Raw genomic sequence first — 14,147 nt, forward strand, 5'->3', positions numbered from 1 at the left:
AAGATAAATATCGTGTTCTTACCACCAAACACCACTTCTTTAATTCAACCGTGTGACCAGGGAATTATCCGCACCTTGAAGGCATATTACAGAAAGGAAATGCGTTCAAGGATCTTAGAAAATATGGAAGACCAAGACGCTGAAGATCTTAATGCGAACGCTCTAGCCAAAAAAACAAATGTTTTGGATGCCATACATTTGTTAACAATGTCATGGAATAATGTCTCGGAAAAAACAATTCGAAATTGTTTTAGTCATGGAGGATTTTGTCAACCAGAGGACAACAATGCTGCTGTAATGAAAGAAATGGAAGACGTTTTCAATCCCCCGCCCGATATGAATGCTGAGGATTTTGAAGCATGGATGGAGATCGACGAGAAGGTTGAGACTTCTACTTCGTTAACTGATGAGGACATTTGCGAAGCCGTATGTGTCAAAGATCCAGCTTCGTCACAAGATTCTGATGCCGATGATGAACCCGAAAGTGCTATCGAGGACAAAATTCCGACGCCTGCTCAGATGAGGGAGGCACTTCGAGTCTTACGGCTAGGTGTGCAAAACAAAGCCGACGCGGAACACTTTCATAAGCATTATGATTATGAGCGATTCGTAAATGACTTGCTTCGAAAGAATGCTAAACAATCGACAATTGATGATTTCTTTTTCAGTTAATAATTAACCTTTTGTATTTTGTATCGTTTTCTGCAGTTCATCATTAAATATGTAACTATACTAACTAATTCTTTTTCTTTAGTGAAAATTAATTTCTATTAAATACTTTAGAGTTTCACAGCAACAACTCCGAATTTAAAATAATTTTTATTTTAATACGTATGTAAAAAAATCATTTTTATACCTTAAATTTTTTTTGTTTATTGTAATCAATCGGTTATTGTTATCAAATCATGTTCGTCCCGATGTGATCACATTAAGCGGCATCCACTGTATATATATTTATATATATATGGTCTTATATATATATATATATATAAACTTATACTTAAGTTTAGTCATTATTGAAAAAATAATCAAAACTTAGCTATTATATTATAAAGGAAAAAAAAAACTATCATAGAAATATTCAAGATAATTATATATTAATTTAATTAGAAATATTTAAAATATTTAGAAAACTGAGTAACTGCTATTAAAAAAAAAAAAACTGAAGTGGTAAAGTTGAAAAAAAGAAATAGAAAGAAATATCCTCTTAATTCTTAAAACATAGCTTAAATGCTAAAAATAATATTTTCCGAAAAAAATTATTCATTAAACGTTAGAAGAAATATCCTATCAGAAACGCTTTTAAAAATGTAGTGCTATCATGAAAACGCCCTTAAGAATGATTACATACAAGAAGCAAAACAGAAAAATTGAAAATTGATCATAATTTTTGAAAGAATATTTTAAAGCTGAACATCTCAGTTTTCTATACCATATTTTTTTAAAAAAAGTGAAGAATAATGTGTAATAGAAACACTCTTAATTGCCACGTCATAATAAAAATGTTTGTAAAACCTTTTGTTATAAGAGAAAGGCTAGATAGAAACCAAAACAAAAAGGGTTCTTAATGTTTAAACACAAAATTTAAACATTAAAAATCTCAATTGAACTTTTTCACGTTGCCGAATTTTCAGAAAAGAAAGAGCATAAAAGAATAAAGTTCATTAGAAGCGTTTTTTAAGAATGCTGGTAAAAAAGTTAATGAAAAAAGCAAAAGTGAAACAAAAAAAATTGTTCTTAATGAAGTTGAATGAGTTGAAAATAGTTCTGAAATATAACTTTAACATTGCGAATCACACTTTTGCCTGTTAATTGTCTTACCATATAGGAAAAAAAGTGACAGTAAAAGAATAAAGTCTTTCTGAAACGCTTCGTTAAAATGCTGTGCTGTAATTAAAACAGAAAATACGAAATAAGCAAAAAAAGTTACTATTTTTCAAAAGTTACCAAACTTATGGTTCAGTATAAAGTAATCTAGCTTCAATTTTTCAAGTTTTGCTTTCAGAACATAAATCAATAAGTTTTAGAACTTAACAAATAAATATGTGTCAAAACTATTTCTAATAATGTATAGTAAAAATTACAATTTCGATTGCTCTTTTTTAAATCTGTTCAAATTTCTCTTAAACAAAGCTTTGTCGAAAATATGTTTCCAAAAAATACTTTGCCAAAAATTTGGATAACTGAATGTTTGGCAAAATGCCAAATGGGTCAAATAGTGGCCAAATTTTCATTACATCTCTAGTTGTTGGTAATTTTAAGTTAAAAAAAAGGAAAAAAAAAAGCAAATTATTTCCAGGAAATAGTGATAAACATGGTAAAAATTGAAGCTATTACCTTCAGAATTTCAAAATATCTGAAAGATATTACTTATATAGATTTCTCACAAGAACTTAAAAAAAGGTTTAGTACACTGTCACTGCAATTCATTTGTTGTACCAAACCCAGAATTTATTAGTTGATGTCTTTTCTTTTTTTTCTTCTTTAATTTTTTTTACAAGTAACACATTAAAATCCTATATACCAGTATCAGGGGTCTGTCCAGGCCGAATTTACTACCGTTTAGCGGTACCTTCACAAATTCAACTTTAGGAAAAACGGTAGTTTCAAAAATTCAATTTTAGGAAAAACGGTCGTTTCACAAAATACTTTCTCTTAAAATTTTATTTTTGTATCCCTTAAGAAACGATAAATCCATATTTTTGTGTTGATTTTTTAATATAATTTTTAATTTTTCACAAATTATGTCTAAATTTTCACAAAATAGGTACCTATCAGAAAAACCTAGACAGACCCCTGAGTATGCATATTCACTTTTTCTGAATGGGACAGATCTCAAACCAATGTTAGAAATAATTTTTTAGAATTATGATATTGAGCAGTGCTGCTGCCTATATTGAGCTATATTGTACTATGTTGAGCTGGAACTGTACTGCCATATCTCAACAGATGTTGAAGAAGGGTTTTACTATTTTTAACTTGGGAAATATCAAGGTATAAGAAACGTAGAAGAAGAAAACCAAAAATGATAAAAATTGAGGATACTGCCTTCTTTCTTAGGTTGTAAGTGTAACATGTTTAGCACTCATAATAATATTTTTTCTTATGTTAAATTAAATAAATATATGATGTAAATATTAATTCTCTTATGAAAAGTTTTATCTGTCATATTTTATCTTGAAAATCTGTAAATAAGCATTTCGTAATTCTATCCAGTAATCGTATAAAATAATGTTAACAGTTTTATCAAATTAAAAATATACTTTTTGAAATGAACTTTTTCTAAACTGAAAGTGTACTCAGAGAGTAGCGAAGGGGGTAGGTGGGTGGGGAAAAAATCTACCCCATTAGTTCTTCAATGCAATCACCTTTTCCTCATTTTTGCAGTTTTTTATTAATAGTAATTTTTTTATTTATTGTAAAATTTGTTTATTTTTGTAATCTTTTTTGTGCGTAAGGAACAGTCAGAGATAAAACTAAATATCTTCTACAAAATGGCAATGAAATTTGTTTTATGCAATAACAATTCTTAAAGGCGTTAATATATTTATCCTACTGAGAGATAAGATGATCAGCTCCTTTCTTGTTGAAGGAGATAGGTGACTGACAGATCCACAATCTCACCCTCTCTTGCATTTCATCGTTTGAATGAAACCAAATGCAGTGTTACCATTGTTGTCTTTTCCATTTGCTTTTAATTTAAGTATGTAACTTGCATTTGTTCTGGTCAATGGAAAAAAAAGTTTTTTTTAACCTTAATTCTATGAACATTAAAGTTTTTGTTTTTATTGTTAGAATTTTTTCGAAAATGATAATGTATTACGTAATGTGATAAAAAAAACATTGCTTCTCCACATTGTTTATACTTTATTTGACTAAGCTTTTTTTATTTATTTGTTTATTTTTATCATTATTATTATTATTTTTTTTTTTTTTTAAGTTTCAGTTTTGTCTTCTTAAATTTGAAATGAATTCAAATATAAAAAAAATTCTGTTAATTAAAATATTAAAAGTATTTAATTTTAATCTAATATATTACTAAGTTAACTAATAAGAAGAATTTAGAGTCTAGAACGCTGTTGTTTGTATGAAAATTATTATAATTCCCCTCAATGAGTCTAAATATTTGGAAATGCAGCATTTATTGGTCAATCTGCTGTGCAATTTGCTTTTTACTTAAGAAGGTTGTGCATCCCTATTCGATATCCTTTATTTGAAATGAAATTTTGTTTACTTGTATACTTTTTACTTATATACATTTACTTTTTATACTTATAAATTTTGTTTACTTGAAATTTTGTTTACTTTATAATTCAATATGTAGTTATCATTAATTTGAACTATGCATTATTAAGTTTATCTGTCTGGATTTTCCAGGTCGCAATGGGGAAGCAGAGGAGGGTTTAAGTGAGATTAGAGACTTTTCTGATGTATCTTTATCAGCAGCAATTCTACTTGAACATTTAGAACAGCCACAAGAAACTTATGGTACAAATGTTTTCTTGAAAATAATTCATTATGCTACAAGATTTTTGTAACAGTGACCTAAAATTTCTTCATTAAAAGAGTTAGGACTAATTAAGCATTTTGGATAAAAATATGACTTTTTTTAATGTAGAAGTTCTGCTGTTCAAATTTTATTAGTTATTTTAGTTGTTTAAATCGTTAGAATTGAAAGTTAAGTACCAACTCATGAATTATGGTAAAATTTAAAATTTTGATGATGAAAATTCTTTTTTTTTTAAAGAATTTTCATCATTATAATCTTTAATAGGTAGTTTTAGAAAAAATAAGAAAACAGATAATCCCATAAAGGTATTAGTAGACACACCATAGTTTAGGTTTTAATATATTATTGTTAATGAAAAATGACATTTTTGCTGCACTTCAATTAGTATTTATTATCAATTAGTATTATGGTAATTTAACTATGATCTTGTAATGCAATTTTAAAATTAAGTGCCATCTTAAAATTTCTCAAAAAACTGTTAAAATATATAATGCTCTAAAAATGTAGCAAATCTAATATTTACTGAAATCAATTCATAAACGCAGCTGGAAGCATTGTTTAGCAGGATAAAAACTTAAGTTTGAAAAACCCATCTCATTTCTAATCAGAGTTTATAATGCCAAATATATTGGCACAGAATATTAGAAACTTATATTTTAAATATCTCATTAAAAAGAATATTTACCATTTTTTATTCCAAAGAACTGCATAATTGGTGTGAAGCCATCATTTACAATTACATAATATATGAAAAAAGTTTATCACTTCTTTTGTTCACTAGCAGCTCATATGTCTCAATTCACTATTAGGAAGTGATTTATGAATTTTGTATGCAATTTCATTTCTTGTTAATTATGAATGATTTTAGTAAAATGACATATATCTTTGTTTTGTATCAATATTCTCGAAGGTTGCTTAGAATGAAATAAAATATTTTATTAAAATCTCATAATTCTACAAATTTAATGGTTCTATATTTGTTAATATTTCTGAATTTTCAGAAATATAAATATTTGCTAAGATGTTGCCACTGATGCAAATCTAAACAATTTGTGAAAGTTTTTCAAACAGGAGGTTTTCTATTAAGAAAAGTTTGATCTTCTAACTATCTTCAACAAGTAAAAACAGCCAACTTTGATGTACTTTTTTCAGAAACTGCTGAATCAATTTGCAAATTTTATAGTAACATTTAAATCTCTATTGGTCGATTTATTTAATTTAATTTTAAACATAGATTTTTTAGAAGTATTTCTCAAATTTCAAATTTTAAGTGTATTTTGAACGATAATGAATATTAAATAATTAGTTTTTGAAGATCAATTTAGTAATTTCTGATAAAACACACTCATCCAAGATGCACATTTTTACACAGGATTGGATAAAACTACTGACTTCCCTCAAATTTAGTATTATTTTTTAATGATATAAATAAATCTTGCTTGAAAACGCTTCAAAATCTATTCCTTAAAAAATGGATAAATGAAAAAGCATTAATATGTGGCTTAAAGGTTTTTTTTTTTTTTTTAAATTTTCATTCATGATTGTGATATTAATTTGAATTATTCATTATTTGTATTATCAAGTTGAATTATCATATCTTAAGTCCATAAATAACTCTCTTAATTATATTTTCAGACAACATTTTGAAAGGAAGAGTTAAGGATTTATTAGAGATTGCTGGAGAAATGGTGTGATAATTTTTTGTATTTTTGTTATTATTCTGTTCTATTTTTGAGCTTTATGTGTCTAGTAATAATTATAGCTTGTTTAGTACTAGCTGCCTACTCTGCAATTATTTTTATTTGTTGCTTGTAGATGTAGTTTTTACAGTCTTTTTATAATTATTTTAGGTTTTGAATCTTAGTTTTTTAATATTTTTTTTTTCATTAATGCAGTCTCAATTTTCTTCTCATTTTTCTAATTTATCTCCCTCTCTCTTGTTTAAAATGCTAATAAAGTTTTTTAAAAACCTTGATTTGTAAGTTTTCATTAACATTGTTTAGAATTTAGTACTTAAAATTACAATACTAACTACTACTACAAATCATGTATTTATTCATGAATACTATTAAAAATTTAATTTTAAATCTGTACATTAAAAAAATCATGATAAGTAAGAAAAAAAATGAAACTGCCTGTATTATAGTTACATTGTAATATCAAGTAAGGGTGTTTTATTTCTCTTGTGAAAATTGCATTTCTCTGCTATTTTGTTGTGAGTACTATTTTATTTATGATCTATTAATCATAGTTTAATGAGGCAACTTTTCTTATTAAGTCTTGGGTATTTTTGGAGTTGCTTCTATGACAGTTAAAGCAGGTGTATATTTTACAGAAATTATTTTCATTTTGAAGTGTATTAACTATAGTTAACTCAGAGATAATGTTTGGGTATAATAAGGAACCAATCATGTTACCAACTATTAAATTAGCTTATTCTATATTATTTCCTGATTTCAAGCATAAAAGTGATTTTGTTATGTTTTGGCTGTTTTTTTTTTCTGTCAAGTACTTACACATTAAATTTGCAAGTAAAAACTTTGAACCTTATAGTATTATGTATATATTTTTTTTTAAGAAAAGAGATCTTTAAAATTTATTTATTAATTTATTTTAGGCTATATTCCTTGCTGGAATTACATTCATGTTGTTACATAAACCTGAAAAAGCAAGAAACTTTATTTTAAAAGTTCTAAAAGTGCCTGCATTGCTTAAAAAGGTTAGTGTGAGTATGATATGTGATATGTATCTTGTATATATATTTTTTGAATTATGCTATCACCAATTTTAAATGATATTTTTAGTTTTTTTTAATTTTCAAAATTTTTTAACAGATATTTTTTTTTCAATTCCCTTTAGGGCTAAGCTAAAAATATTTTAAACTGCCATAGTACTTCTTTTATTGGTTTGAAAGGAAAATCTTCTTTCATACTTGGACTTGAGAACCTCTAAAAATTTATTAAATTTGCATTTAGTTTAAAAGGTTTGAAATTTTGTTGCTAACTTTAAAACATTCCATAAGAAACAGGTTAGAGATTTCTAAATATATTGTAAAATTATAAAAATTAGGTACTACAGTATATATGGTTTGTCTAGTTTTTTTTCAATTTTGCATATTATATTTTGTAATATTTTATTTTTAGGCCTCAATTTTTCTGGGATGGATTGAAATGCTGACTCATGATGGATCTCCTTCAAAAGATGTATGGAAATATTTTGAAAGTGCTGATAAGTTAGTAATAAGTTGTTTTTTTTGTATTCTAACTTTGATTTTTAAAACATTGATTAATTATAGGTTTTTCCTTGTTTTTTTTCATTTTAGAAGAGACTAAATGAAGTATTTCTAAAAGTAATAATAAAAATAATCACTTAGGTTATTTATTTATTAGTTACTATTTACTCAACTTGTTTCTACATTTTCATTTTCCCATTTTAGAAAATGTCCCAAATTAGTAATTTTTAATTAATATCTTCTTTCTTTGATTCTTTTTTAGACAAGATTTCTTCAGTCTACTTACATAGAAATATGATTGGCATATCTGTGGCTCATGCAGGAGAGATTTGCAAAGCAATGTTTATAGAAAAGTTTCTACTGATTAAATTATCTAAAATACTAATATTATTTTTTATGAATTTTTATCAAAAAAGCAAAACTGGTCACTATATTAACTTATTAGTTTCATTTTAAAAGCCACATATAGCAGATTAAACTAATTTTTAACAAGATGCAGTATACTTGAAATACTCTTCCTATTTTAACTGCAAACATGTACCTAGTGAAATCTCTTTGTATCCCAAAAACTCAGTATACCTCAATTTTAAAACCATTGTTATGAACAGTAATTCTTCAAAAAATTAGGGTTATGAAACAATAAAAATGAATTGAGAAGCTTATCTATGTTTGTGGAATGATAGATCTTAAAATATAAGTATATATCCAATGTCAGAAAAAAGTATACTTTTTTCTATATGGTCTAAAGCAAAAAACAATGTGAATAAAGTGCAAATCAAGTACCGAAATGGACATACTATAGTTTGGGTTCTCTAAATAAGAACCTTCCTTAGTGTATAAATAAAATAAAAAAAATGAAATTCATTTTTTTGGGGATTTTCAGACACTGAAAAAGGTTCTTGTTTAGAAAGCTGAAACTATAGTTTCTGTGCTTTATTTGTGCTTTATGCATGTTTTTTTTTGTTTTAGATAAGTATCTGTACTTAAATGATGTTCTTTTGAATTTGAAGTACTCTGTTTCTGAAGCAAAGCCATATTGACTATGTTTTACTTCATGCCTTATTGGCTTGCAACACTATAGCAGAGTTTATGTTTTAATTTCAAATTATTTTGTGTTTGGTTATTATATTTAGAATAATTATATTTGGTTACTATCTTAACTTATTATACAGTGGAACCCCGATTTTATGTTTTCGGTGGGACTAGCGATAAAAAACGCTCGAAGCGGAATAACATAAAATCGGGGTTAAGAAAAATCTATGCATATTTTTAAAAATTGACACATACCAGTTAAATTAATGGAAAAAATGAGTAATCTTTACTTGCTTTTTGTTTTTAGCTACAATTTCATATACAGCTCGTTCAATACTAACAATTTTTTGCAAATTTGCTTCTTGATTAACATTTGCAAGTAAAAATTGTTTTAGAGTTTTTATGCTTTGTGTCGCTTGATCAGCTGTTGGCACGTCTTCTGTTATTTCATCTTCATCGTCATCAGCACTATCGTCGGAATCAGGCATTAAATCACTTATGGAAGGATTTCTGAAGTAATGATATCTGTGTCACAGTCTATGTATGCATCATCGACTTCCGGAAGATCCTCAACTTCAGACACGCTACCTTCTTCTTCCAAAGACACAGCGCCCTCCTCCTCCGATATTGAAAATCCTGCTTTATTGAATCCATTGATAATGCACTTTCGGTCGACACTGTCCCAAGCTGAAGATAAAAAATTAAGAGCCTCACGAACATTAATTTTTGCCTTAGGAGCTTCCTGAAAGTCACCAGAACCAAGATACATTGGAGATTTTCTAACCAGTTGCTTCCGGTAACTCTCTTTAAATGATCGGATAATTCCTAAATCCAGTGGTTGAAGTTTGCTCGTACAGTTAGCTGGAAAAAACTCTATTTGCACGTTTTTCAATTTAAGGTTTAAATGAGCAGTGCATTGGTCTAGGAATAAAATTATGTTGCGCTTTTGAAAATTCATTTTCTTATCCAGTTTTCGAAGAAAATTTTTAAATAATGCTTGCGTCATCCATGCTTTTTTGTTTGAAGTGTAATCGGTAGGAAAACTTTTGATATTTTTGAAACACCGTGGTTTCTCTGCTCTACCGATCACAAGAGGCGTTAACTTTTGGCTTCCATCGGCATTTGCACAGAGCAAAACAGTAAAGCGCATTTTTGAAAGCTTTCCTCCATGGCAATTTTCACCTTTAATTGTCAATGTCTTGTTTGGCAATAGGTTGAAAATCAATCCCGTTTCGTCCGCATTAAATATGTCACTTGGATTATAGCCCTTTAATAAATTTGGCAGAGTTTCTTCTTTCCACTGTTACACAATTGTCATATCCACACTATCGGATTCGCAACAGATAGATTTGAAGCATAAATTGTTCCCATTTTTTTTTAATCGATCGATCCAGCCATTTGATGCACTGAAGCCTTGGAGTTTAAGCCTTTCAGCAATTTCAAGCGCCTTTTCTCTCAGGATGGATCCATTTATAGGAATCTTTGCTGCTCTGGCTTCCTTGAACCAGTTCATTAAAATGTTTTCTAACTCATCATACGGAGATGTTTAAAGGGTTTTTCTCATCTTGGCATATTTTCCGAGTTTTTCAGCGTTTAGTTCTACTGAAGCTTCTTGCTTTAAAATCATTTGTAAAGTTGAATAAGCAATACCCAAAGATTTAGCAAGATCATCTTTAGTGCCATGAAATTCTTTAGCTTTTTAGATGATTTCAGCCTTTTCGGCCAGAGAAAAGCATTTTAGTTTCGACATCTTCTTTCGAGAAAAGAACACGATGACTGAGGTTTCGAAAATGAGAAAAAATGCTATAGCTTTCAAACTCAAACAAAACCGACTGAAAATCTCATTTGGTATGCTAGCACGGAAAAATGAGTAAAACCATTTTGAATAGAATAAAAAAATTTTTTTGATCTGTTTGTAGAAAAACGCATCAAGCGGGATTTTCATAAAAGGGGTAACGCAAAATCCGGGATTTTTTAACATTATCGGTATAGGCAATTTTCACGGATCAGCAGAAAATGACGTAAGAAGCGGGATAACGTACGAAACGGACAACGTAAAATCGGGGTTCCACTGTATTAGGAAATTTAGATTTTGAATAATTTGTATTTTTGTTAGCATAGATACATTTTCTTACACCAGAATATTATTTTTGTCACATAAAAGATTTATTTTTCATTTTATTGTTTATTGTTATTTTATTGTTTATTGCCAAAATTTTATTGTATTTGAAGCATTTTAATTAAATTCTTTTAATTTAAAAAGTTTTGATAAAAATAAAATATGTTGGATTTATTTAGTTCTTCCCCAGAAGCTGTGTTTGGAAGAGCCAAATATTATGACAGACAAGGCAATTTTATAAAATCATTAGAGTATATTAACCAAGCTATTGTGTTGTTCCCAAAATATCCTCCTGCTTTTGTAGAAAAAATGAAAATTCATCTAGCATTAGAAGATTGGGATCAGACCATTGCAGCAGCTCAAAGGTACTATTTTGACTATAAGTGTTTGCTTTTTAATATTCCTTCACTGAACTTAAATTGATTTGTACTATCATTACTTAATATGAAACTGTACAAATTAAATTCAAATTACATTAAGTGCAGAGTGTTGGTCTGTTTAATTCTTAAGTCATTTTACACCCATCCGATTACCTTTTGTAATTGCAGTTTATGGGGATGTCGGTATCATGTTTAATATTAAAAGTTTTAAAGAACATTTAGTTTTTAAAGATAAAAAGTCAAATAACCTGAGAAATGTATTAAATCAATAATCTAAAAATGCCCTCTTGATATATTGTCAAAAGAGGCAACCATCAAGATCAATATCACTTCCCACACCTGGATTAGGATAGAGGCAACTTCAGAACTTTAAATAGGAGCCCCAATTTTTTATTGCAAATTCGTTTTTCAAGAAAAAGTACTCTAATGGGATCTACAAGATTTCCCATTGACACTGTAATCTCAAAAAGCAAATAGGTATTAATTGTCTAAAATGAAGAAAACTTCAGAAATACATATCTATCTCATTGCGAAAGTAAGAATTAGACTTGTTGGATATTTTGAAAAATCCTGTCTAATGGCACCAAACTTGACCTTTACTTTTTCGTTTAAGGTTGGGGTAACCATTAATGTACTTTTGATGTACCCTGTGTATGTTTTAAGTATGATAAAAATTTTCTCCAATTTCATAAATATTTGCGCTGTTTCTGATGAAATTTTTTTTTTATTTTCTTACTTTTGTTTCTATCTAAGAACATGGTAATGTAATATTCACTGGTGATTAGTTATGCCCCTTTGTATCTTAACAATATTTTTTGTACATAGTTTTTCTATTAATAAAATGAAGTTAAATTGCAATTAGTGTAAGCAAAATTTAAGTGACAAAAAAGTTGGTGAAAGAAGATTTGTTTTTTTAAGGAAATCTTTTAGGAAGGTAAAGAATATTGTTGTTGATTTGATTGCAAAATTTGCTGTTTTTAGCCTTTAATTATCTCAGACTTTCCTATATTAAAACCGTATTAATTGATGTTTGATGTAGATTATAATTAGCATGATAAAATTGCTTTTGATACCATTGATTTAATATTACTTCCATCATTTTTTGAAATTATACTTAGCTCCTTAAAGGAAGAAAAGGATAATTAGTTATAAAACTATATTGCATACTATACTATATAAAAAATCTATATTACTCATAATATATAAAGCTTTATTACATAATAAAATTATATTCATAAATTTTTCCTGCAAAAAAAATGTACAACTCAGCTTAAAAATAAGGATACAACTTTTGTTTTATTTTGCAGAGCATTGCTTTTGGATATCAATAATATTGAAGCTCTTAGATTCACTCTTATGCACATGCTCACCCAAGGAAGCAAAATTGAGGAGGTAATATTCAAAATTTTAAGAATTTTTACATTTTTGAATATTTTTCACTTTTTGTACATAATATAATTGAGGGGTGCACATATTTTTAGTTAGAAGGTTTTCTCTGGGAAAAAATTGACTTTTGGGGCTTCTATGAATTCAGCTCAAGTGATAATAAGTTAAACATTCTATAGTGTAATAAGAACAATATTGATTCATGCTAAAAACTGGTAGATTAAGTTCTGCTTTTATATAATATATGCAAAACGTATGAGTAATACTTAAAACAGAAGTTTTTTACCCTTTGTCTTCTAATTAAAGTAGATTTGATACTTTCTTATAGAAATTTTTTTACAGTCTGTAAATTACTAATACCTTTAATTTTTAAATAAATCTTTAAAATATGTGAGTATGTTTTGGTTATAGGAAATTTTCTTTAATAAAAACTTTTCTTTGAAAAAATAAATAAATAAAAAATAAATAAATATCAAATGATTTTACTCTTTTGACACCTTGAATTGTACTTACACATTTTGGAATTTTGTTAGGTAATGTTTTTAAATGACTTATATTAGTCTATCATAATTTATGAAATTTGTTTGAAATACAGTTATAAAATTTCTTATGCTTGCTATGTAATTTTTTGTAATTAATTTTCAGCCTTTTGTATATAGTGAGCTATATATCAACCATTTGAGGACCACAGTTTGTGCACCCCTATTGTTAGTTATGTAAAGGCTTTTACATTTATTGACAGTGTTTAATTCTATTGTATGTATTAAGTACCTTCAACACTGAAAAAAAAATTAGTATACATTGCTTAAATATTAATATTTTTGAGTGACTAATATTTTTTGAGTGCTCTAAAGGTTCTTGGATTTTGTTGAAATTTAATTGCACATCCTGATAACATTTTATTATTCTTTATTTTTACAGAATTAATGTCAGTTAATAATTTCTTTAAAACAATTTTTGAAAAAGTAATTTCAGTGTTAATTTAATTAGGTGGAAGATAAACTTAAGAATCTATATTTGACTATGATGAAATGTGAACCTAAAAATGCCGAATTATTTTTTGAAACTGCACAGTTAATCTCCCGGTTGGTGAGTACGAAATTTTTTTCTTTCTTTTTGATTATTAAATATATTCATGCAGAAAGCTTACTTGTTATGCTCATTATTGATTTGGATAACATAACAAAAAATTCAAAACAATGTTTTCAAAAATATTTTTCTATTTAATTGAAATTATTTTTTAAATGTTAGTTTTTTATTACCTTAAATCTTTAGCAGTAACTGATTAAAAGAAATGTTATACAAAGTTTTATTTAATATTTTGAAAAATAATTAGAAATATCCTTAATACTGTTATTTTTAACTAACTGATGATCCATCTATTTTATAACTTAATTAGTAATTTGTAATGAAAATTAGAGGAAAAATGAAAGTAATCAAGCTATTCTTATATTGTTTTAAGATTACTTTTAATATCTCATTAAACAA

General features: G+C 27.2%; 2 protein-coding genes across 5 annotated transcripts in view; both read left to right on the forward strand.

Moving 5' to 3' along the window:
• On the forward strand, positions 1 to 672 carry LOC122269499 (tigger transposable element-derived protein 6; the record flags this gene model as incomplete). The annotated part of the gene is given in 1 exon segment (XM_043043026.2): positions 1 to 672. A coding segment is annotated over 1 exon segment (672 nt), but the record flags the coding sequence as incomplete, so codon positions are not given.
• LOC107448569 (tetratricopeptide repeat protein 21B) overlaps positions 1 to 14,147 on the forward strand; it is a 96,466-nt gene that overhangs the window by 41,710 nt on the left and 40,609 nt on the right. For all 4 annotated transcript variants that reach the window (XM_071187857.1, XM_071187858.1, XM_016063823.3 and 1 more), the window contains 7 exons: positions 4,378 to 4,488; positions 6,146 to 6,198; positions 7,128 to 7,229; positions 7,654 to 7,742; positions 11,073 to 11,258; positions 12,581 to 12,665; positions 13,650 to 13,748. In XM_071187857.1, coding sequence (XP_071043958.1) covers positions 4,378 to 4,488; positions 6,146 to 6,198; positions 7,128 to 7,229; positions 7,654 to 7,742; positions 11,073 to 11,258; positions 12,581 to 12,665; positions 13,650 to 13,748 — 725 coding nt within the window. The remainder of the gene's footprint in view (positions 1 to 4,377; positions 4,489 to 6,145; positions 6,199 to 7,127; positions 7,230 to 7,653; positions 7,743 to 11,072; positions 11,259 to 12,580; positions 12,666 to 13,649; positions 13,749 to 14,147) is intronic.

Source organism: Parasteatoda tepidariorum, chromosome X1 (genome assembly GCF_043381705.1).
Source record: "Parasteatoda tepidariorum isolate YZ-2023 chromosome X1, CAS_Ptep_4.0, whole genome shotgun sequence".
In the NCBI taxonomy this organism is placed as follows: domain Eukaryota; kingdom Metazoa; phylum Arthropoda; class Arachnida; order Araneae; family Theridiidae; genus Parasteatoda; species Parasteatoda tepidariorum.